The sequence below is a fragment of the Castor canadensis genome, chromosome 15, assembly GCF_047511655.1.
Source record: "Castor canadensis chromosome 15, mCasCan1.hap1v2, whole genome shotgun sequence".
Taxonomy (NCBI): Eukaryota; Metazoa; Chordata; class Mammalia; order Rodentia; family Castoridae; genus Castor; species Castor canadensis.
This window is the reverse complement of record NC_133400.1, coordinates 87,364,743-87,385,877: the sequence shown is the minus strand read 5'-3', so window position 1 is coordinate 87,385,877 and position 21,135 is coordinate 87,364,743. Positions and strand designations below refer to the sequence as shown.

General features: G+C 38.0%; 1 protein-coding gene across 2 annotated transcripts in view; it reads left to right on the top strand.

Moving 5' to 3' along the window:
- The first annotated feature begins 2,664 nt into the window (after positions 1-2,664).
- Taf3 (TATA-box binding protein associated factor 3) overlaps positions 2,665-21,135 on the top strand; it is a 162,346-nt gene continuing 143,875 nt past the window's right edge. Inside the window, exons 1-2 of one of the 2 annotated variants that reach the window (XM_074056704.1) lie at positions 2,665-2,727; positions 7,567-7,809. In XM_074056704.1, coding sequence (XP_073912805.1) covers positions 7,617-7,809 — 193 coding nt within the window. In that variant the 5' untranslated portion in view covers positions 2,665-2,727; positions 7,567-7,616. The other variant, XM_020172774.2, reaches the window with a different exon arrangement.

Here is a 21,135-nt window from a genome sequence, read left to right as displayed (position 1 = left end):
GTCATGCCACCAGGTATGCCACTGAGAGAAGTGAGAGAAATCTAGAATGGGTAGTGGTGGGCAAAGACAATGAGTATCAGCTGAGGTCCATCTGTAGCAGAAGGGGCTGTAATTTATTTCCCAACCCTCCTCTGTAATGGTTTCCCCATGACAGCTTCCCAACCTGGAGAAACTGGCCTCAAACTTATACTAACATGTGGATCTCAGAGGGCCAGGGGTAGACTATGGTGAGACTTGTTATGCATTGCTCGGGGTCCCTAAGGTCTGAAGGACTTCAGCCTTCCTTGGAACCAACTTTATTGCAACCACCACCTGGGCCTAAGACTACACATCCTTTCCTGGACAGTCCTCATGTAGTATCATGGCAACATGGCAATTTAAAGGTTCAGCCTCCTTGTCCCAACACAGGACAACTCTGAAGAGCTATCCCAGCTTCAGCACTCACTCTAGGCCTTCCTTGTGCATTGCAGCCCTGCTCTTGCACTTTCCCTCCCACATGTGGTGTTTCAGGAGTCCTCTTAGACAAACCTGCAGGCTGATCTCCATCCCAGAGTTGGCCTCCTGGGAAATCAAACCTGTGACATATGGCCATACATATGGTTGTGCAGGGGAACAGGCTTGTTTGGGGGTAGATACATGCTGAAGTATATAGAGTTAAGTGTCATGAATTTGCAACTTATTTTCAAACTGTTGTGGAAAAAAGTGAGTATGTATAAATACAAAAATACATAGTAAACATGGAAAAATGTTAACAATTGGTGAATCATACTTTTTATTTCAACTCTTCAGTAGGGTTGAGATTTTCCCACTATACGCAGGCAAATGAAGAGGTAGTTAGGGAAAGGGGTTGTAAAATCCAAGGTACAAGAGAGTTTCAAATTAAGGAAATGTTTAGTATTATCAAATAGCTATAAAAATGGTCAAGTAAGGCTACGGCTGAAAAAGTGTCTCACAGATTTTGCATCCCTAATAATCTTAGGGACAGAAGCATCAATCAAGTAAACATTTTAAGCTTGGTGCCACCTAATACCTTAATCTTTCTTTGCAGATTGTCATTTGGCTGCAGTACCATATTTTCACATCTATTAGGTTTTCAAGACTTTTAAAAAATTGATTATCTATTATGTTCAACATTCTGGAAGAGTTCCTGTAGGAGGAAGATAGAACTACTCAGGAACACATTTTATTGGGGGAGCCAATAATCCACATAATATTCATATACTGAATATGCTGTGATACATACAGAAGGGAATATTTAAGAAATGGAGTAAAACAGCCATTATAATCTGACTACTCACAGGCTGATGATTCAAACTAGATTAGGATTAGCCAACTCATTCACCAGATTAGTTTGGCTTCAATTTAAAACGTTTAAATTTATTCCCAATTGGCTAGGCCTGGGACCTATAGTCCTATTTACCAGGAAGGCTGGGGAGGCTGAGTGTGGGGAACCACTTGGGCCCAGAGGTTGGAGGCTAGCTTGGGAAACATATCAAGACCCCAACTCAGAAACATAACAAAACAAAATTTTATTCCCGGTATTTAAAAATCAAACTCTTTATCACAACATCCCAACGTCAGACATTTTTGAAAGATCCAACAATACTTTGCTAGAGCTAGGAAAAGACTCTGGAGCAGGTAACCATTCCTGGGAAAGCGCCCATGTCATGAATTTAAAGTACCTGTTTGGTCTCTGTAGGAAATTGGCTTCCCTGTTTCCTGGATAGGTCATAGTAGCTGGCAATGTGCCAATTGGCAAACCCCTGCCTCTGCTGACAGCCCGCCTGTGTTTGTGGGGTGCGAGAAGGATGGGGGGGTAGGAGAAGGGGGTTTTGCTGAGACTGGAATACCATCAGTGAGAGCAGTTTTTTTTATCATGAACTTCGATTTTTTTTTGAAATTTTCATTAAAATATTGAATTACTGCTTTTTTTTTTTTTTTTCCCGGTACTGGGGCTTGAACTCATGGCCTTCACCTTGAAGCCCTACTTTTGTGAAGGGTTTTTCAAGATACGGTCTCGCGAACTATTTGCCCGGGCTGGCTTCGAACTTGATCCTCCTGATCGCTGACTCTGAATAGCTAGGATTACAGGCGTGAGCCACCGGCGCCGGTCTGATTACTGCCTTTTGAAGGATCCTCCGCCTAACGCCAGCCCTACTGGGAAGGGCGTTGCTGAACAGCTTGGGTTTTTTTTTTTTTTTGGTTTGTTTGTTTTTTGAGACAAGATCTCGCTACGTAGCCCAGCCTGTCTTCATCAGCCTCCCAAGCAAACAGCTTGGGTTTTATTCAAATTATATACAACGGCAAATAGCTTTTATTTTTATTTTTTTGTGCGGTGGAGCATTTTAAATTCCCCCTGCCCCAAACTTGTTAACACTCAACTCTCTAGCAATATTAGCATTATTCCCGTAACGCTCTTACATTTTCGTATCGTGCACCAGCCTCCTCGTTGGGCCCTGAAAACACTGACGCCCCGGGAGCCGTAGCACCTGCAGCCCATGGGGCGCATCCTCCTCCAGCGCTCAACGGCTCCGTTTCCGGCCGGCTTCCAGGCCTGACAGTCGATCCCCGAGTCATCGCCCCGCCCCCAGGGGGCGTGGTTTTCCCATCAGCGCTGGCGGCATTCGGCTCGTGCTGCCTTGTCCCGGCGGCCGTCCAGCGGGAGGCGGAGCGAGTCCAAAATGGCGGCTCTCAGGCTGGCGCGCTCGGTGCTGCTGGGGCTTTGAGGTGGTCGCCTGGGGTCTGGGAGGGGGGGGACGGTTTCCCCGCCGCGGGGAGCCCTTGAGAATGAACCGGGGACTCTGCTAACGTCAGGCGGCGGGGCTGGAGAGAAGTGGCAGCGAGGGCTGCGGTGGCGTCCACGCAGCGGGATGTGCGAGAGTTACTCCAGGTCGTTGTTGAGGGTCTCGGTGGCGCAGATCTGCCAGGCTCTGGGCTGGGACTCGGTGCAGCTCAGCGCCTGCCACCTCCTCACGGACGTGCTGCAGCGCTATCTGCAGCAGCTGGGCCGGGGCTGCCATCGGTACTCTGAACTCTGTGAGTACCGGGCTGGGTGCGGGAGGGCTGCCCCGGCCAGTCACGAGTGACACCTCGGGCTCCCGGTCCCCTCTCTCCGCGTCCCCGGGCTTTGCGTTCTGCACCCCGCCCGGAGATGGGGCTATCTCCTGGGTCTCCGTCTTCCTCCTGGGCTTCCACTGCCCCTGCAAACTCTCGTCATCCCTCGGGTGTCTCTTCCTCATCCGCTAACTTCCCGCCACCAGCCCGGGAGCCGTGTCCCCTCGCTCGCAGCACCACACCCTCTCCCCTGCCCCCGGCTCTGAAATGCGCCTCGGTCCCTTCTCATTGTCTCGGGTTTGCTGCTGGTGCCGCCACCCCCAGAATGCTCTGCACCCTCTTTTGCTGTGGTCCCTCTCCTCCCTCGCCCGCAAACTACTACAACTAGTTGTCACAGGCGCTCCGTCTACCGGCCGTTTCTTACAAGGCTGGCCATTCTGGAGCTCCTGACTACATGCACACAGACTCGGTGACAGCTCTGCTCCGTGAGGGACCCTGCCTCTCCTTTCTGTCTCTGCCCCTTTCTCAGACAGTATCGCCACTCAAGTCTTTCTCGAGACCGCCCTTGTCACTTTGGCTCACCCCATTAACTTCCACGACCGTTTCACTTGCCCATTGACTTTCTCCTTTATGGGTTTTTTTTTTTTTTTTTTGACAGTGGTTATCAAAGTGGGGCAATTTGCAAGGTTCTTTAGGTAGCCTGGGCTGCTGTAATTATGGCTTTTAAGTGACTGTCTGGAAGTATCTATAGCTGGTGGTGTTTAATAGTTTGGGATATTTTAACAGCTGAGCATCATTTTGTGGATGTGTGATGCGTGCATATGTGTGTGTTTTAAGGGGTACCATTCATTCACATTTCAGGTTATGACTTTTATGGTGGTAAGTTGGACAACTGCATGAACTGTTTCATAGAATAATTTGTTTTAAGGTTGTCATAGATTAAGAAGTTGAGACTTAAAGACGTAACTGTACTTCTTAGTCCCCAAATGCCATTATCATTTTCATATGCTGCCAGAGTAATCTGTCCATAACACAGATCTGATCCTGTTCATAACACAGATCTGATCCTGTAATTTTTCTTTAAGATATTTCAAGTGCACTCCACTGCTTACAGTCTAAAAATCTAAACTCATAACCGCACACAGTTCTCTTTGTGAACTAGCATTTTCTTCTGCTACCCTGACATACTAATGTGCAGCCAATTTGAGCTGCCCACCTTTTCTGAAACATTTTAAGTTATCCACTCTTACACACACGCTGTTTTCTTGAGTGTCTTATGTCCTGGTCCACAAGTAGTAGTACTCATGTTTGGAGATTCATTTATCACTTGCTCTAGGGAACTTACGTTATCTGCTCTCCTAATCCTGTGCATATTTCTGCTATGTTATTTATCACTTTGCTTTATAATCAACTGTGTAGTATGGCTCTTTCCCCTCCCTGGGGGACAAATTGATTTTATTTGTATTCTAGTAGGGGAGCAAAATGTAGTAGGCACTCAGGAAATATTTTTTTGAATAAACGAATGAACTGACAAATCTACTGCCATGATAGCTGCTTATTAGCATCACTTTTGAGTTTATAAATGTCTGTTTTTTGAATGCTTGATTTTGGTGATACTTCTAATTGGGAGCTTCAAAATAGCATCTATTCTCTGTCATCTTGAAAGAATACTACTAGCAGAATACTCTCCTGGCCTTTGCTTCTTTGCTTCCGGGCCCCATCCATGTTCTTTGAGTATATTGTTACTATTACAGGTAGTCCGGATTATATTTTTGCTGAATACTTAGTTACCTTTTGTTCCCTATCCATGTGCTGGCAGTTCGTGTATGTAGGTATTCCAAAGTATCAAAGGGTCATTGTGCTTTAATGTGAACCTTATTGCTATTTACTCAGTTTCTCTAGTCAGTTTTCTTGGGTCTTAGTGAGAATGTGTCTGTCAGGGTCATCATTCCCAATTGTGGTCTGGTGACTTTTTAAAAATGCTAATTTAGATATAATTAATAGACAGACTTTTTAGGTTCTTTTTCCTATACTATCCTTATTTTAAAATTGAATTCTGTAACCTGAGGTTACCAGTATGAAATCTTGTATTCTACCTCTTTTTCTTTTTGACAAACATTTATTGAATACCATTTATGAACTGAGCCCTGTGCTGGGTGTTGGAGACTAAAATTACTAAGATATAATCTATGCCCACAGGTCATGTACAAGAGTGTCAGAATGTCAACACCAACAGATGGTATTTGTTTCTTTTCCTAAAAGTAATGTTGTCAAGTTAAAGCAAGAACTGGAAGTTACTATTAATTAAAAAAAATAATGAATTTTAAATATTCCTACAGTGACTATTTCTCCAAATATTCAGGAGCAGATATTTCTGTTTGTATTGTACTATGTATGAAATATATGTGCAGGCACTGAAAGCAGGTGCTAAATCTTTTACAAATGACTCTTTAAGACTAGAACTATAACTTAATAATTTCATGGCACAGGCAGTAAATGTAAAAAAGAGTAAGATAAAGGAGAGGTGTTTGTGGGCAATGGATTCCAGGAAGGATTACGTCAAAGAAAAGATGAGGTTTGAATTGAGCTAGGGCTGTATAAAGGTAGAGAGAATTCTAGGCTAGAGAATAGCATAAAATAAGATGTCCATATGAGAGTGATAAAAGTATCCATTAAAGTGACCAGTATGACATGTGTAGCTAGTTCATTGGAAGGATATTCAAGGAAAATATTAAATAGAGTAAAATAAGGGCATAAAAGCTTTATAAAAGAAGTAAAACATGGGATGGATATGGTGGTGCCTGTCTGTAATCTCAGCATTCAGGAGGCTGAAGCAGGAGGATCTTCAACTTGAGACCAGCTTAGGCTAACTAGAGAGACTCAGTCTCAAAAACCCAAGAAAAATAAATAAATAAAAAGAAGCAAAATATGGTGTAAAACATTTTATGCTCCTAAGTTGGGGAATACTATGATGAAAGCAGTACTTTAAGAAGATTATACTGAAGTGCCAGAGAGATTCAGGTAGGCAGAATTTGAAACTACAGTAGTGCCCCCTTATCCCCACTGTTGCTTTCTGTACCCTCAGTCAAATTTGGTCTGAATATTAAATAGAGTATTCTAAAAATCATCCATAAATCTTTAATAACTTTTATTAGAGTATGTTGTGACTTTTCTATTTTATTACTAGTTCTTATTCTTAATCTCTTACTATGCCTAATTAATAAATTAAACTTTATCATGCATATGTTATATATAGGAAAAAGGCATAGTATATAATAGGGTTTGATACTATCTAAGGTTTCAGCCATCCACTGAGGGTCTTGGAACATATTCCCCATGAATAAGTAGAGTCTACTCCATACTGATATAGTGATACTAGGAATACAGGGTATGAAAATCTGAAGACCAGGTACAATGGCTCAAGCCTGTAAACCTAGCTACTCAGGAGGCAGAAATGGGGAGGATTGTGGTTCAAGTCCAGTCTGGCCAAAAGTTTATGAGATCCCATCTCAACTAATGTCTGGTGGTGGCATGCCTGTCATCCTAGCTTTTCAAGGAAGCACAAATAGTAAGATTGTTGTCCACATTGGCCTGGGCATAAAGAGACCCTATGTCAAAAACAACCAAAGCAAAAAAGACTGGGGGCATGGCTCAAGTGGTAGAACATCTGCTTAGCATGCAGTAGGTTCTGAGTTCAACCAGTTGAACTCCCCCCAACACACAAAAAAATGAAAAAAAACTGAAATTCATGACAAGAAAAAGGGAGGGGAGCATCAGAAAGTCTTGGATTGAGACTGTAAAGTATGTAGAAAAAATTAATATGACTCTGTTTTTTAGACTGAGAAATTAATGACTTTAGTAAGAGTAGAAGAGTTGCCAGTTGGGAGGCTGAAATCAGGAAGATCAAAGTTCAGTGTCATTCTGGGCAAATAGTTCTCAAGACCCACCCCATCCCCCAGTCTCCAAAATAACAAAATGGATTGAAAGTGTGGCTCAAGTGGTAGCATGCCTGCTTTGCAAGCATGAAGCATACTAGCTAACTGATGATAAAAATAGTAATATTTTTTGGGCACTTATTTTATGTCTGCCTCAAAAGGATACTTGCGACTATCCATAAATTAACTTTAACATACAAGCCGATTGTTAGTGTCATTATGGTGTTTTGGTTAGTTGCTAGATTATATTTACATATTTAAAATGGACTTTAAGAATCAGATTCATATTATTTAAGTAATATGGTATTCTTTAAAGTTTATTAAATTCTTTTCAGTAGTTAGGTTTTAAATAAATAGTTTATTTGGGGCTGGCTGAGTAGCTCAAGTGCTAGAGCGCCTGCCTAGCAAGCATAAGGCTCTGAGTTCAAACCTCATTACTACCAAAAAAAAAAAAAATATATATATATATATATATGATTCTGAGCGTCATATTTACTTACTACATTTTTCTTGATATTTAAAACATAATCATGGGATTTTCCTAAAATGATTTGCTTTGCTTTTGACTTTGTTTCAGATGGCCGAACAGACCCAATTTTGGATGATGTTGGTGAAGCTTTCCAACTTATGGGGGTCAGTCTGCATGAACTAGAAGACTATATTCATAATATTGAACCTGTCACTTTTCCACATCAAATTCCTTCGTTTCCTGTTAGTAAGAACAATGTACTTCAGTTTCCTCAGCCTGGAAGTAAAGATGCAGAGGAAAGAAAGGAATACATTCCTGATTACTTACCACCCATTGTGTCTTCTCAAGAAGGTTTGTGATGGTTTCTTCTTCATATGTTAGTGACTACTTCAATGGCGTTTTAGTCTTTTTAGCTTTCTATGCTATGCCAATATATACAGTCTAGAAATGCATTCAAAATATTTCAGTGTTATTTACAAATCAATAAGCTTGCAACTGGCATTACCAGGCATAGCCATCGTGTAATCAAGATTCTGTCTAGTGAGGCATATAACTCCTTTGTAACTTTTAAATAGAGGAGAACTTCAATAGATGTGTTTTATGAGAATGGGTTATTAAATGAGTTAGAACACCTTTGAAACAAAAAGAGAAATTAAGGTATTATGTTATTAATATGAGTTGAATGTCATTGCTGTATACTGGAAACAGTGAGTGAGTTCTTCTGAGCATTCTGATATTATCTAGACTTTATCTCTGTTTCTTGTGAATAGAAATGTTTATTGCTTGGTCACACAGAACTTTTGATAGTAAATAATAGTTAAACAGGTGTAGAGTCAGTCACATTGTACAGTTCAGTTCTTTCTGCCTGTTGATCAGTACGTTCACTAAGATTCTAAAGAGATGCTGGAGGAATCTGTGATCTTTAACATAGCACAGAGTATTTGTGTGAGGTGAGCGTGATAGCCACCACACTGCGGAAACAACTTCTGTGTGTATACATAGATATTGCAGATGTATTTTAATGGAAAAGTTACAATTGCTTTCTTTCCATTTTTTAAAATTCTAAAACCACAGGTAAACTTCAAGATAATATAAATGAAGGAGCAGGAAACAAATTTTATTTAGGATTTTTTTATTGTGATAAAATATAACATAAATTTGACCACTTTAACCATTTTTAGGTGTACAGCTCTGTGCATTAAGTATATTCACATAATTGTGCAACCATCATCATCATCCATCTCTAAAACTTTTCATCTGCCCAAATTGAAACCTGTCTCCATTAAACATAAATCCCCACTGGCAACCACCATTCAGTTTCTGTCTATAAATTTATCTATTTTTGGTACCTCTTAAAAGTGGAATCATACAGTATTTGCCATTTTGTGACTGGCTTATTTCACTTAGTATAGCATCTTCAAGCCTTATCCATGTTGTAGCATGCATCAGAATTGTCTTCTTTTTTAAGGCTGAATAACAATACATTATATGTATATTCCACACTTGTTTACCTGTTGATGGACATTGGTTATTTCTACCTTTTCGCTCTTGTAAATAATACTTTTATAAATGTTGGTATACAAATCTCTGTTAAAGAGCCTGCTTTCCCAGTGGCAGAGTGGCTCAAGTGGTAGAGTCCCTGCCCAGCAAGTAGGAGGCCCTGAGTTCAAACTCCAGTACCACCAAAAAAAAAAAAAAAAAACAAAACCAAAAAAAGTCCCTGCTTTCAGTTCTTCTGGGTGTATATCCAAGAAGTGATATTGCTGGGTATATAGTAATTATCCATCTGATTTTGTTTGTTTGGTGCTGAGGATGGAATCCATAGCTGTGCACTTGCTAAGCACATGCTGTACCCTGAGTGACTCCCTCACCCTGCATCTAATCTTGAGGAATCCCTACTATACTGTTTTCCATGGCAGCTGCCACCATTTTAGCTTCTAGCCAGCAAGACCCAAGAGTAGCAGTTTCTTGCAATTCATTTTTTATAATCTCTTGTGCCACCTTATTAGTGTTTTGAAATGTTACTTGTTTGTTTCATGGACTAGGTTTAAATTTGGAATAAGTAGTTTTACAATGTGTGTGTCTTATGTAGCCTTATTGAAAAATTGTGCAAATATTGGGCCTAAGTTGTAGAGCTTTGCTGTGGATTGGTGGATTGTCATTAGACACTGGATCTTGGGTGCAAGTGGACTCTATTGAATGGCACTAGTGCTGTATGTAATTTAGTGGGTGGAAAATGAAGCACTGTACCCATGCTTGTTAATAGCCATGGGAAATAGTAAAAGAGTTTGCTGTAGCCTTTTGGAAAGTTATAGTTTTCTGGTTTGAGCCGGTTGTGGAATGGACTTTGCTGTGTTGTCTAGCACTTCTCCATTTAAAGTTTTTGGAGCTTAATACCAACTGAAGCCAGAATCATTATCAACCAGGCCTATATTGATGCTTAAAAAAAAAGCAAAAACCTTTGACAAATGTTTTCCAACTGAGTTAAACACTATTCATGGGGTTTTGCTTGTAAAAGTTCCTTGTTTCTCCAGGTACACTGTTGTTATTAACAGCAGGACTTGGAAATCTACAGATGCTCCTTGGTATCCCCAACTATCTTTAGTAACAGCTTAAAATTCTCCCCCTACAACTTTAATCTCCTTTTATTTACTTGTTCTTTTTGGGGGCGGGGAGGCAGTACTGGGGTTTGAACTCAGGGCTTCACGCTTGCTAGGCAGGAGCTCTACCACTTGAGCAATTCTGCCAGCCTCCCCCCACAACTTTAAATTCATTTGTATTTATAGCCTTTATTAATTTTAAGAAATCTTCCTGTTTACATTATCCCATGTAAAGTTGTTCTCTTTAAATCCTTTACTGCCTTATAACAATGTTTTTGATCTTAGAAATCTACTTTTGTTACAACTTCTTTCAAGAGAAATTTACTTTAAAAATTTAACAATTATATTTAAATACCAATATTATGGGGGGAGGATTTCATGTAGTACTTGGATTGAAAAAAATTATGTTTGTAGAGAAGCCATGAATGTCAAGTGGTTCTGGAATTTTTTTCTTGTTGTTGTTAAATAGGATTTGTTAAATATTTTAGATATCTTAATGAAAATAGTCCAAAGTTATCAATCCATGACAAGCCCTCTTGTACTTTGAGAATTAATCTTTATCTGACTCTGAAATTTTTAGCTCAGTGTCTACTTATTAGTACATAGAATTTGTAATTGTGCTCAGAAGTGAAAAATGAATGGTAATCAAATACTTGTAGGAAATTTGAGGCATTATAGAGCAAGAAACTAAAGAAAAGATATTAACATCAGTAATTGGTGCACTGATGATTGTTAAAGTGATATGAGCTCATGAGTTTTATATGAGTAAATCAGACAGTTGTCAGATTTAACAACCAAGACTTATGTGTGTTATCAAACAGCATGGGATTGAGCTAGAACAGTCTTCTTTTCAGTGTTAAAAATTTTAGTTCACATTATCTGCTTTTTCAGAGCTTTCTAAATCTGTTTTGTGGTTTGCTTATCTTTCTGTCTCCTACTACACTTCCTATTTAACAGTTAGATATTTAATAATTTGGGAATTTTTTTCTTGCTTTTTACTTAGGACTCATAGGCTCTGGGGTGTAGCTCAGTAGCACAGCATTTACCTCAAACGCTCAAGGCCCTGTATTCAATGCCCAGCATAGCAAAAAAAAAGGAAGAAAGGAAAAAGAAGAAAATTTGAACTAAAGTGGACAACTTTGGATTTTTTTGGGGGGCCAGGAACAAGGGTGGTGGTGGCAGGTGATGGGATTGAACCCAGGACCTCATGCATACTAAGCACATGCCCTACCACTGAGCATGTTTCATGCTCTTTCACGCTTATCACTGGCCCATGCATAACCTGCATTTATTTATTTAGAGTTACAATTTTAAATAATATATTAAGCCCTAACTGACTATTAACTGTTTGATTCCTCTTGTTTTACTTTTATGGCATGCAAATATTACACAATAAAAAACTCTCTTGAAGTTATAGTTATCATATTTAAATGCTGCCAAGGAAATGTAACTAACATATCAGATTTATATTGAGTAGTGAAAGAATATGCAAAACAATTTTGTGAATTTTAGATACTGGCTTCTGGCTGAAATTACTACATTCCAGTAAAATTTTTTTGTATTATTTGAAGCAAAAGAAGTATTTTATTTAGAGATTTTATGCAGTATAAATTATGCACATTTTTAAAGGGAAATAACACAATCCTTGAGAACACTATGCACTGTTTTGGCTTTTTTGGAAATGTGGTCTCTCCGTGTTGCCTAGGCTGGTCCTAAGTGATCTTCCCACCTAGCTGCCCTGTTGCTGGAACTACACACGTGTGTGACAGTACTTGGTCCCATTTCTCTTACTTCAGCTGACGTGGATTATCTAAGGATCCAGCATGTTGCTGATTCATGAGATGTGCACATGGCTCATAAGGATACAATAAGTGATAGGCAGTACAGTAAGATGCTTATCAAAATCTTTTCCCTGTTTTGAGATTATGGTTACCATTTTTTATATCTAGCCACACAAGTCAACTTACTACATTGTTTGCAATCTAAACTTTTTTTTTTAATGGGTGTGGCCTGTTAGAAAGTTCTTAGTATTCTGGTCATTGGTACAGTGTGGTATGTACAGAGGTAAACAACTTTCACAATGACATTGTTTACCAATTTCTTTATTTTCCTTTTTAGTTCCTTAAGAGCCAAAGACAGAGCCAGACTTTCATACAATATTTGCAAAGTATTGTCATGAGGCTACCTTTTTGTTAGTTATTCAGCTTGGTTCATGTCAAAAAAAAAAAAAGCATTTGTGTGTCTTCTCTATGCTTGGCACTCCTGAGTGGTGAGCGAGTAGAGTACAGGCCAGAAATGGTGTCATGCTCTAGTGGAAAAAACACGGGCTTCATAGAGTCATTCAAACATGACTTAACTTGCTACTGAGTTTGAACTTTATATTCGTCACCAGTAAAATAGGTATGATGTTTTCTATACTGAAGAGATGAAGGATTAAGTGAGATGCCTTGTAAGATGTTGATAGAAAATAGGACAGTGCTTAACATATAAAACAATTAACAGTGGATGTTAATTCTCTTTTCATTTCCCCATCCTCACTCTTAAGGTATTCACCTTTGAATTGAAATACAATATGTATTTCTCAAGTCACTACAATAAGAGTAAGTGTTAAATATTGTTAAAGTCTCATGCTTAGGCCAGGCACCTGTGGCTCATGTCTGTAATCTTGGCTTCTTGGGAGGATGAGATTAGGAGAATTGCAGTTCAGGGTCAGCCCAGGCAAAAAGTTCTCCAGACCCTCTCTTCAAAACAACCACACCTAACATCTGGGCTGTGTGTAGCAGTTGGAGGAGACCTTCGATGATCAGCAATAGGAAGATGATAGTGGAGGAGATGATGTAGAAGGAGTTCTTGCTGCATCTTATTACATGTTTAGAAATGAGTCTTCCTTGAAAATAGTTTATACTTTTTTTTTTTTTTTTTTGGCTTGGATTGTTAACAGCCTTGCTGTCTGGTACCCAGTGAGAGTAACATTGCCTACTCAGCTTGCCATACATATTTTCAGATTCAGAAAATACCAGAAATGCCATATTTTTTTGTTTCTTCTTTTATTGTGCTGAAGAATGTGTGAAAATAGTATAATGTGCCAAAGCCATTGTTAGGTCATCAGAGTGTGGTCAGTTCATACCAGTCAATGAGTCTTCCTGGTGGTCTGTTGATTGGTTCAGAATATTTGCATGAGAAAGAAAAGAAAGAAATAGAAACCAAGCACTTAATTTTACTTATCTCAGGAAACTTACTAGCTTCAGCTTAAACTTGGTAAAAATACTGTGATGCTGTCACCTATGGGATTCCTAATTCTTAGAATAATCTTATATTTACAGAAAAAAGTGAGAAGATAGTACAGAGAGTTCCCTTATATTCTATACTTATTAGTATCTTCCACAGTGTGGTGCATTTGTTATAATTAATGAACCAGTATTGATACATTGTTATTAAGGAAAGTTCATGTTTTATTCAGTTATCTTTAGCTTTTACTTAATGTCCCTGTTCTGTTTCAAGGTTCTGTCCAGGATACCATTACCCTTAGTTACCATGTCTCCTTAGATTCCTCTTGGTTGTAGTACTTGTTGAGATTTTTCTGTTTTTGATGGTCTTGACAGTTTTGAAGATTATTGGTCAAGAACATCCTAGGATGACTCTATTAGAAATTTTCTAATGTTTTTCTCATGTTTAGACTGGGGACTTTTTTTTTTGGAGAAAGACTACATATCCTCTTAACATGATTATTTCTGTTGAAATTGACCTTGATCACTTGGCCACGGTAGTGTTTGTCAGGTTTCTCCTTTGTGAAGTTACTCTTTTTCCCCCCTTTTCATACTGTTCTCTTTGGAAAGAAGTCTCTATGCACAGCCCACACTTCAAGAATGGGAAGTTGTATTTCTCATCTTTGAAGATAGAATATATTACATTAATTATGTGAAACTCTTCTGCATGAGTATTTGTCTCATTTCTGCCAGAAGTTTCTATTATGAAGCCTTTTAAAAAAAATTGCAGGTTTGCAAAAAACAATCAACAAAAGTAATTCAAGCTTGTTGAAAAAATATATTCCGAGTATATGAAGCATAAAATGAAAGGTTCTCCTCATTTTCCTCATGCTCTCACCTTCTAACAACCTTTCTTTAATAAGTACAAATCCTTCTAGATCTTTTCATGTGAAGCTTTTGGACTCTTTAGACTTAAACTGTTTACTTCAATACCTGTCATTTCTTTGATAGGATTACTACTACAGTCCAACTCCCCCACCCCAAGAATTCTGTTATAGCAATAGACCATCCTTTTCTTGAAACAGATCTTGCTGAGCTCGCCAATTATTTTCTGATTGGCTGATGCAAAGGATGTCTAATACCTTTTTTTTTTTTTGTGGGGGTGGAACTGGAGTTTGAAATCGGGGTTTGCATTTGCAAAGCAGGTTCTGTACTCCTTGAGGAACACTTCAGTAAGGCCTTAAACTTAAATAGGCAGGCACTCTACCACTTGTACCACTCCACCAGCCCTCCTCCCCACCTCTTTTTAAACTATCTTTTAAGTCTTTTATTTTTTTACTTTATTTTTTTCAGTACTGGGATTTGAACTTAGGGCCTCACACTTGCTAGGCAGGCAGTCTACCACACTGAGCCACTTTACCAGCCCTGTTTTGTGATGGGTATTTTTAAGATAGGGGCTTGCTAACTATTTGCCCAGGCTGGCTTTGAACCGTGATCCTCCTGTTCTTTGCTTCCTGAGCAGCAAGGATTGCTGGCATGAGCCACAATTTTTTAAAATTTAATTTGGGTGTTTCTTTTCACCCCCACTTTCCATTCCTTTTTCTGTCTTACAGTTTATTTGTTGAAGAACCTGGGTCCTTTGACTTACTTGATTTTCCACAGTTGGGTTTTGCTGATCTTGTACTCAGTGCCCTTCAATGTGTGTATTGTACATTGGCAGTGAATGTTTAAGGATTAATCAGACTTAGGTTTGATACCATTGGCAAAATATAGATAGTTCACCAAGCTAGTTGGAATAATCTTACAGGCAAATGCTTAACCTCATCCATCATTTAGTAACTTAGTGATACAGTTCCATTTGGGAATGCAAGATTAATACTTGATCCATTCATTTTTATACCCAGTTTTCAAGATAATGAATTGGTTACTTATCATCCTTAGAAGGTCACTAATTTTTTTTAAAGTTCATCATTATAAATTCATAAATTTAAATGTGTTTAGCAGACTTCATTCACTATGATTCTTTCACTCTTATTGCAGCTCCATTGTGCCGTCATTGGCTAATGGCAGCTGCTCCAGTCCAGCTTCTGAGTCCTTATGACAGGGTCCTAGTCACTGACAATGTTCTTACTCTCTGGTGATCAGAATGTTCTAGGCTCATCCTGTTATTTGTGTCCTATATTTAGAGTCAGTCACTTTCCCCAAGAAACCCTGGTTCCTTGAAAAGTAGCATTTCATTTTTATTTTAATTATTTATTTACTTATTTATTGTGGTGCTGGGGATCTAATAATCTAGGGTCTCCCACATGCTAAGCGTGTGTCCAACCACTGAGTATACTCCAACCCAATTTCTATTTTTAATTGTAAGTTAATAAGTTATAGTTGTGCATATTAATGGAGTATAAGATGATGTTATGATTTATGAATGTGATGTAGAGTAATGAAATCAAGCTAATTAACATTCATCATTTCAAACACCATTTTTGTCCTGAGAATATTTGAGGTTTACACTCAGTGATTTTGAAATGTACAATATGTTATTGTGTACTATATTAACCATACTGTGCAATATATCTCAAAGAAGAGGAAAAGTTATTCCTCTTAGTTGAGGCTTTCTACTCTTTGATCATCTTCTCTACTCTCTGGTAACTACCATTCTGCTCTCTGTTTCTTTGAGTTTGATTGTTTAAGATTTAGATTGTTTTAGTGTTCTCTAATTCTATTCACGTTGTGGACAAAATATATTTCTTTTTAAGGCTGAATAGTATTCCACTGCACTTCTATACTATATTTTCTTTATCTGTTCATCCATGGATAGACACTTAGGTTGAGTCCATAACTTGGCTATTATGAATAGTGTCATAATGAGCAAGAGAGAGCAAATATGTCTGACATTCTGATTTCACATCTTTTGAGTACATACCTGGAGTAGGATTGCTGTATTTTATGGTAGTTATGTTTTAAACTTTTTGAGAAACCGCCATATAATTTTCATAATAGTTAGGCTAAGTTACATTCCTACCAACAGTTTGTACACAAATTGCCTTTTCCCTACATACTTGCCAACCTTATCTTTTCTCTTTTTCATAGTAGCCCTTCTAACAGGTGTGAGGTTATATCTTACTGTCGTTTTAATTTTCATTTGTCTAGTGATTAGTGGTATTGAGCATTTATTTCCACATATCTGTTGGTTGCTATATGCTTCTTTTTAGAAATGTCTGTTAGGTCATGCAAGTATCTCCAGCTCAAATTCAGGACTATAACTTTTTATGTTATACAAATAAATATTTTGGTCTATACTAAGAATTCTTATTCTCAGGAATAGATATAATAGCATTAAAATATTCTATAATTATTCATTTGCATTATCCTAGATTACACAACATAATATTATTACACAACTGGTACTATCATTCATAATTACTAAAACAAGTAAAATATTTTTGTTTGCTTACACTACCTTATTGCCCCAGTTTCTATAATTATACTTACATACATTATTAGATCATACCGCTACTTTCTTGCTAGACAGGCACTCTACCACTTGAGCCATACCAACTCCACCAGCCATACTACTACTTTCTTGAGTTTTTCTTCCTGTTTCTGTTTTTCTAATTTCAACTCATACGCTTTCTTGTCTTTTGGATAATTTTAAGTAGAAGGTGTATCAGTCTGTTTTCCATTGCTATCACAATGAAAGAATAGGTACTTTGTAAAGAAAAGACATTTATTTAGCTCATAGTTTTGGAGGCTATGATCAGTGGTTCCATCCATTTAGCCTCTGGTGAGAATCTTATGGTGGGAGGTCTGTGAGCCAGAAAGATCACATGGTAAGACAGGAAGCCAGAGTGTCAGCAGGGACCAGACTTGTACTTTTACAACAACCTTCTTGGAAGAACTAGGCGAAGTAAATTAATTCCTTCTAAAAGCAAAGTGACTTAATTACCCCTCCCTATCCCCTTCCTCTTAAGGGATTCTTCCCCGACCTCCCATATTGCCACTCCGGGAATCAAGCTTCCAACACATTAACTCTTGGAGGACAAGATACATACAGATTGTGGCAGACTATTACAGCGTTCATTGCTTTTGAGTATGTTTTTCTTGTACTTCCATTGCCTATATGGATACTCCTTTTTCTTAAAGAAATCATGCATTTGACTACAGGTACTTCTTTGACTTAACAATGGAGTTATGTTCCATTGAACATATTGTAAATTGAAAATACCAGAAGTTGAAAATGCATTTAATATAACTAACCTATGTAACATCCTGCCTTAGCAATACAGTACGCTGTACTGTTTGCCCTTGCAGTCCTGTGGCTGATTAGGTGTTGTGTGTGGTTTGCTTACCCTGCCCACCGTTTGAAGGTATTGTACCACCCTTCAAAATAGAAAAGTTCAAAATTTTTGAAATAAAATTTCTACTAAATTCATATCCCTTTCTCACCATAATAAAGTCAAAAAATTTTAAGTTGAAGACAATCTATTGAGCTTTCCTGTTGGCAGGAGGTTCGCGGTAGTTTTCTACCTTTAGAGTGCTCCCTCTGCTGCTGTTTTTGTGTAATTTTAAGAATGTGTGGCTCACTTGGTGAGATTTTCTGTCCCTGTTTTTCTCCACCCACCAGTTCTGTCTGGATCTTCTCTTTCATGCTAGCTTATCTAGTGCTTACAGTGTACTTGAGAAAAGAAAGATTAGACTGATGTTTACATATTCAGTTATAATTTGAGATTTGTGTGTGTGTGTGACTGGGGTTTGAACTCAGGGTTTTAGGCTTGCAAAGCAGGCACTCTACCCCTTGAGCCATACCCCAGTCCATTTTGCTGTGGTTTTTTTTGAGATGGGGTCTCGAGAACAGTTTGCCCAGGCTGACCTGGAACCAAGGTCCTCCTGGTCTCAGCCTCCTGATCTTAGCTAGGATTATAGGTGTGAGCCACTGGCACCCAGCTTAATTTGAGATATTTAAAAGAAACAGAGCAGGCCCCCAAACTATAAGTGTCAACAGTTTCTAATTTAGTGTGCAATAAGGAATGAGGAAATTAATGGGATTTCTTAGTATGGGTGATAATATGATTCGATATATAAATGCTGGTGGTGATGAGAAGGATGGACTCCAGGTGCCACTGGAAGAGAGACTTGACAGAGCCCCTTGCTCTCATTCATGGGAGCAGTAATAGGAAGGAGCACATTTGGGAGATACTTAATGGACAGGCTTTGGTTATAGAGAATGTAATAACCAAGATGACTCAAGGTTGTGAGCTTGGAAGACTGTGAGTAATTAAATATGCAAATATCTAGATCTTAAACAGGCTAGCCAGTCTGTTTCCTCAGGGAATGCTCTAACATACCTTTTATTTGTTTTTTAGAGATAGAAATCAGGTAGAGTTCAAGATTATATAATTATATTATGTGTCAAGAACCTCAGACCCAGCCAGGCACCCGTGGCTCACACCTCTAATCCTAGCTACCTAGGAGACAGAGATCTGGAGAATCACAGTTCGAAGCCAGTCTTGGGCTGGCAGAGTGGCTCAAGTGGTAAGAGCACCTGCCTAGCAGTGTGAAGCCCTGAGTTCAAACATGAGTGCTGCAAGAAAACCCAAAAAACTTTAGAATTTGGACTTGGTAGTTTCTTACTGGCAGCAGGTACACTTGATTTACAACAGGTGGGCGGTGTTCTGGGTTACTGATTGAGTAGCTTCCTACTATGCCAGGAGCAGAGGATCTCTCACTTGTTTCTTGTTTCTTGGTTTACTGAGTATATCAAAGATGGCTCTTGTTTTCATTGTGAATTCATTTTCTTTGTGTTCTTAGAACAGAAATTGCTGAAAAACTAAAATCAGTTCTATTACAGAAGATTAAGCATTAACCTACAACTCTTTAGAGCTTAAAGTTATAGGAGTAACTACATTTATACAGTGGTGTTTAATATCCACTTTTGTCATATGATGTTTGACTACCAAAGACTTACAGCTTGCCATTTCAGTGAAGCATGACAGTTTTTAAAGCCGTTTTTTAAAACTCTCCCAAATATGGTGTTTCTATTAAATGAGAATAATTATTAATTAAAATGGGGTAATTTATCTTTATCTAGAGAAATGGAAATAATTACTTCCATGGGATTGTTATAATTGAATGAGACATAAATACAAATTTTTATAAATACATAAATATCTATTTTTGTAGGTCTTAGATATGGTCCTCTGAGGACAGGCTAAAATTTATAAATTTTTCTTGAAAAACCTCAGTACCAGATGCCAAGTTGTCCCACCATGAGTTTTGAGAAGACAGTACAGTAAGGTACAAATTTGTGATAATGTTTACTCTAATTTCTGGTTTGAGAATTCCAACACACTGTGTAAAGCCCTATGGAACATAGTAGATCTCAGTTTGCATCTGCTTAGGGATTTTTTCTGCATTCTGGTTGAGTAAAGTTCTATCCTACCTTTCCCATGGAAACCACCTTCCCAGGGAAACAGAACAGAGCATAACTCAGTCTCAGAAAGGCAGTTAGCACTGAGAAAAGTAAAATGCAGATAGATGTGAACGTGCAAGTTGTATTGGCCAAATCTTTACATTTATCTTTTCCATTTCTGTATTTGCCTTTCATTGTTTTTTGATGATGGCTTTAGTTTTAGTGATTCGCTTTAGTAACTTTTTCTCTTTTTTTTAACCCTTAAACATACTTAAAATTAAAAAAAAAAAAACACTTAATGATTTCTCCCTGATGTTTACTTTTACTGTGAGCTCTGTAATAATATATGTTGTAGTGTTGATTAAGTGCTGATATTTTTTGCTTATTACATTGTTATGTGCACAGTTAGCACTCATTAAATGATTATTTCTCTCATTTCAGATTTGGTTTCAATTTATAATTTATCAAGTATTATGTAGCCAAAAATGTAATGTTTATACTCTGCTATTGTTTAACATTTGTTATCATACATTTTACTCTTGGTGAAATCTTAAAATTCTGCAGTAAAAAGAAAAAAACAGATTTCCTTTTTCATATGGAAGTGATTACAATTCAGTAGGTGGCACTATTTCCTTTCTTGTTACTATTAATGAATTTACAATTAAATGCCAAAGAATGTTTTCAAAGCCTTGAGTAAAAGCACAGCACGTCAGCTATTTCTTGTCTTAGAAAGAATAATGGCAATTTTGTTCATAACTTAGCTTCTGTGGAACTTTGTTATTCTGATTACATATGAATGTACTTAATACTGATTTGCCTTGAAGAAACCTCTGTATCTAGAACAGAATTCCTTTCAGCAAAGGCCTTATGTCATCCTCTCTGAAACTCCCCATTCTCTTTCTAAAATTAGAAATTATATCCATTGTTATCTGCTTTTCCTCAGGTTTTGATTTTTAAGCATTATCCTCATTCACAGGGACTTTAGAAATCTCTGTTTCTCAGATTCCAACACAGCAGCTTTCCTTATTTTTACTGTGTCCATCTTGTAGATTATGAAAAGAGTTGGCCAGTTGAACTCATTGATATAACTTGGAGTTTTGCTCTTTTATTCAAATTTTTAAGCTTAATATTATCTGTTACGGTGTTTCCTTATTCCTGCGGATTTTTTATATTGCTTACTTTTTAAAGAATGTGTCATAATTTTCTTAGCTAGTCTTTTATTGTTGGACATTTTTATTATTTTAAAATATTATAGCATCACATCAAATATCCTGTGTTCATATTTTTTCTTTTATATTATTTCCTTATGATAAATTCCCAGGAGTTTTCAGGTCATATGGTTTTTGGCTTTTGATACATATTACATATTGCTTTCCAAAAGAATCGTATTGGTTTACAGTGCGATAATGAATGTGTGGTGGTTGGTTATACCAGAATTTTAGCAGTCTCACTGGAATTTAAT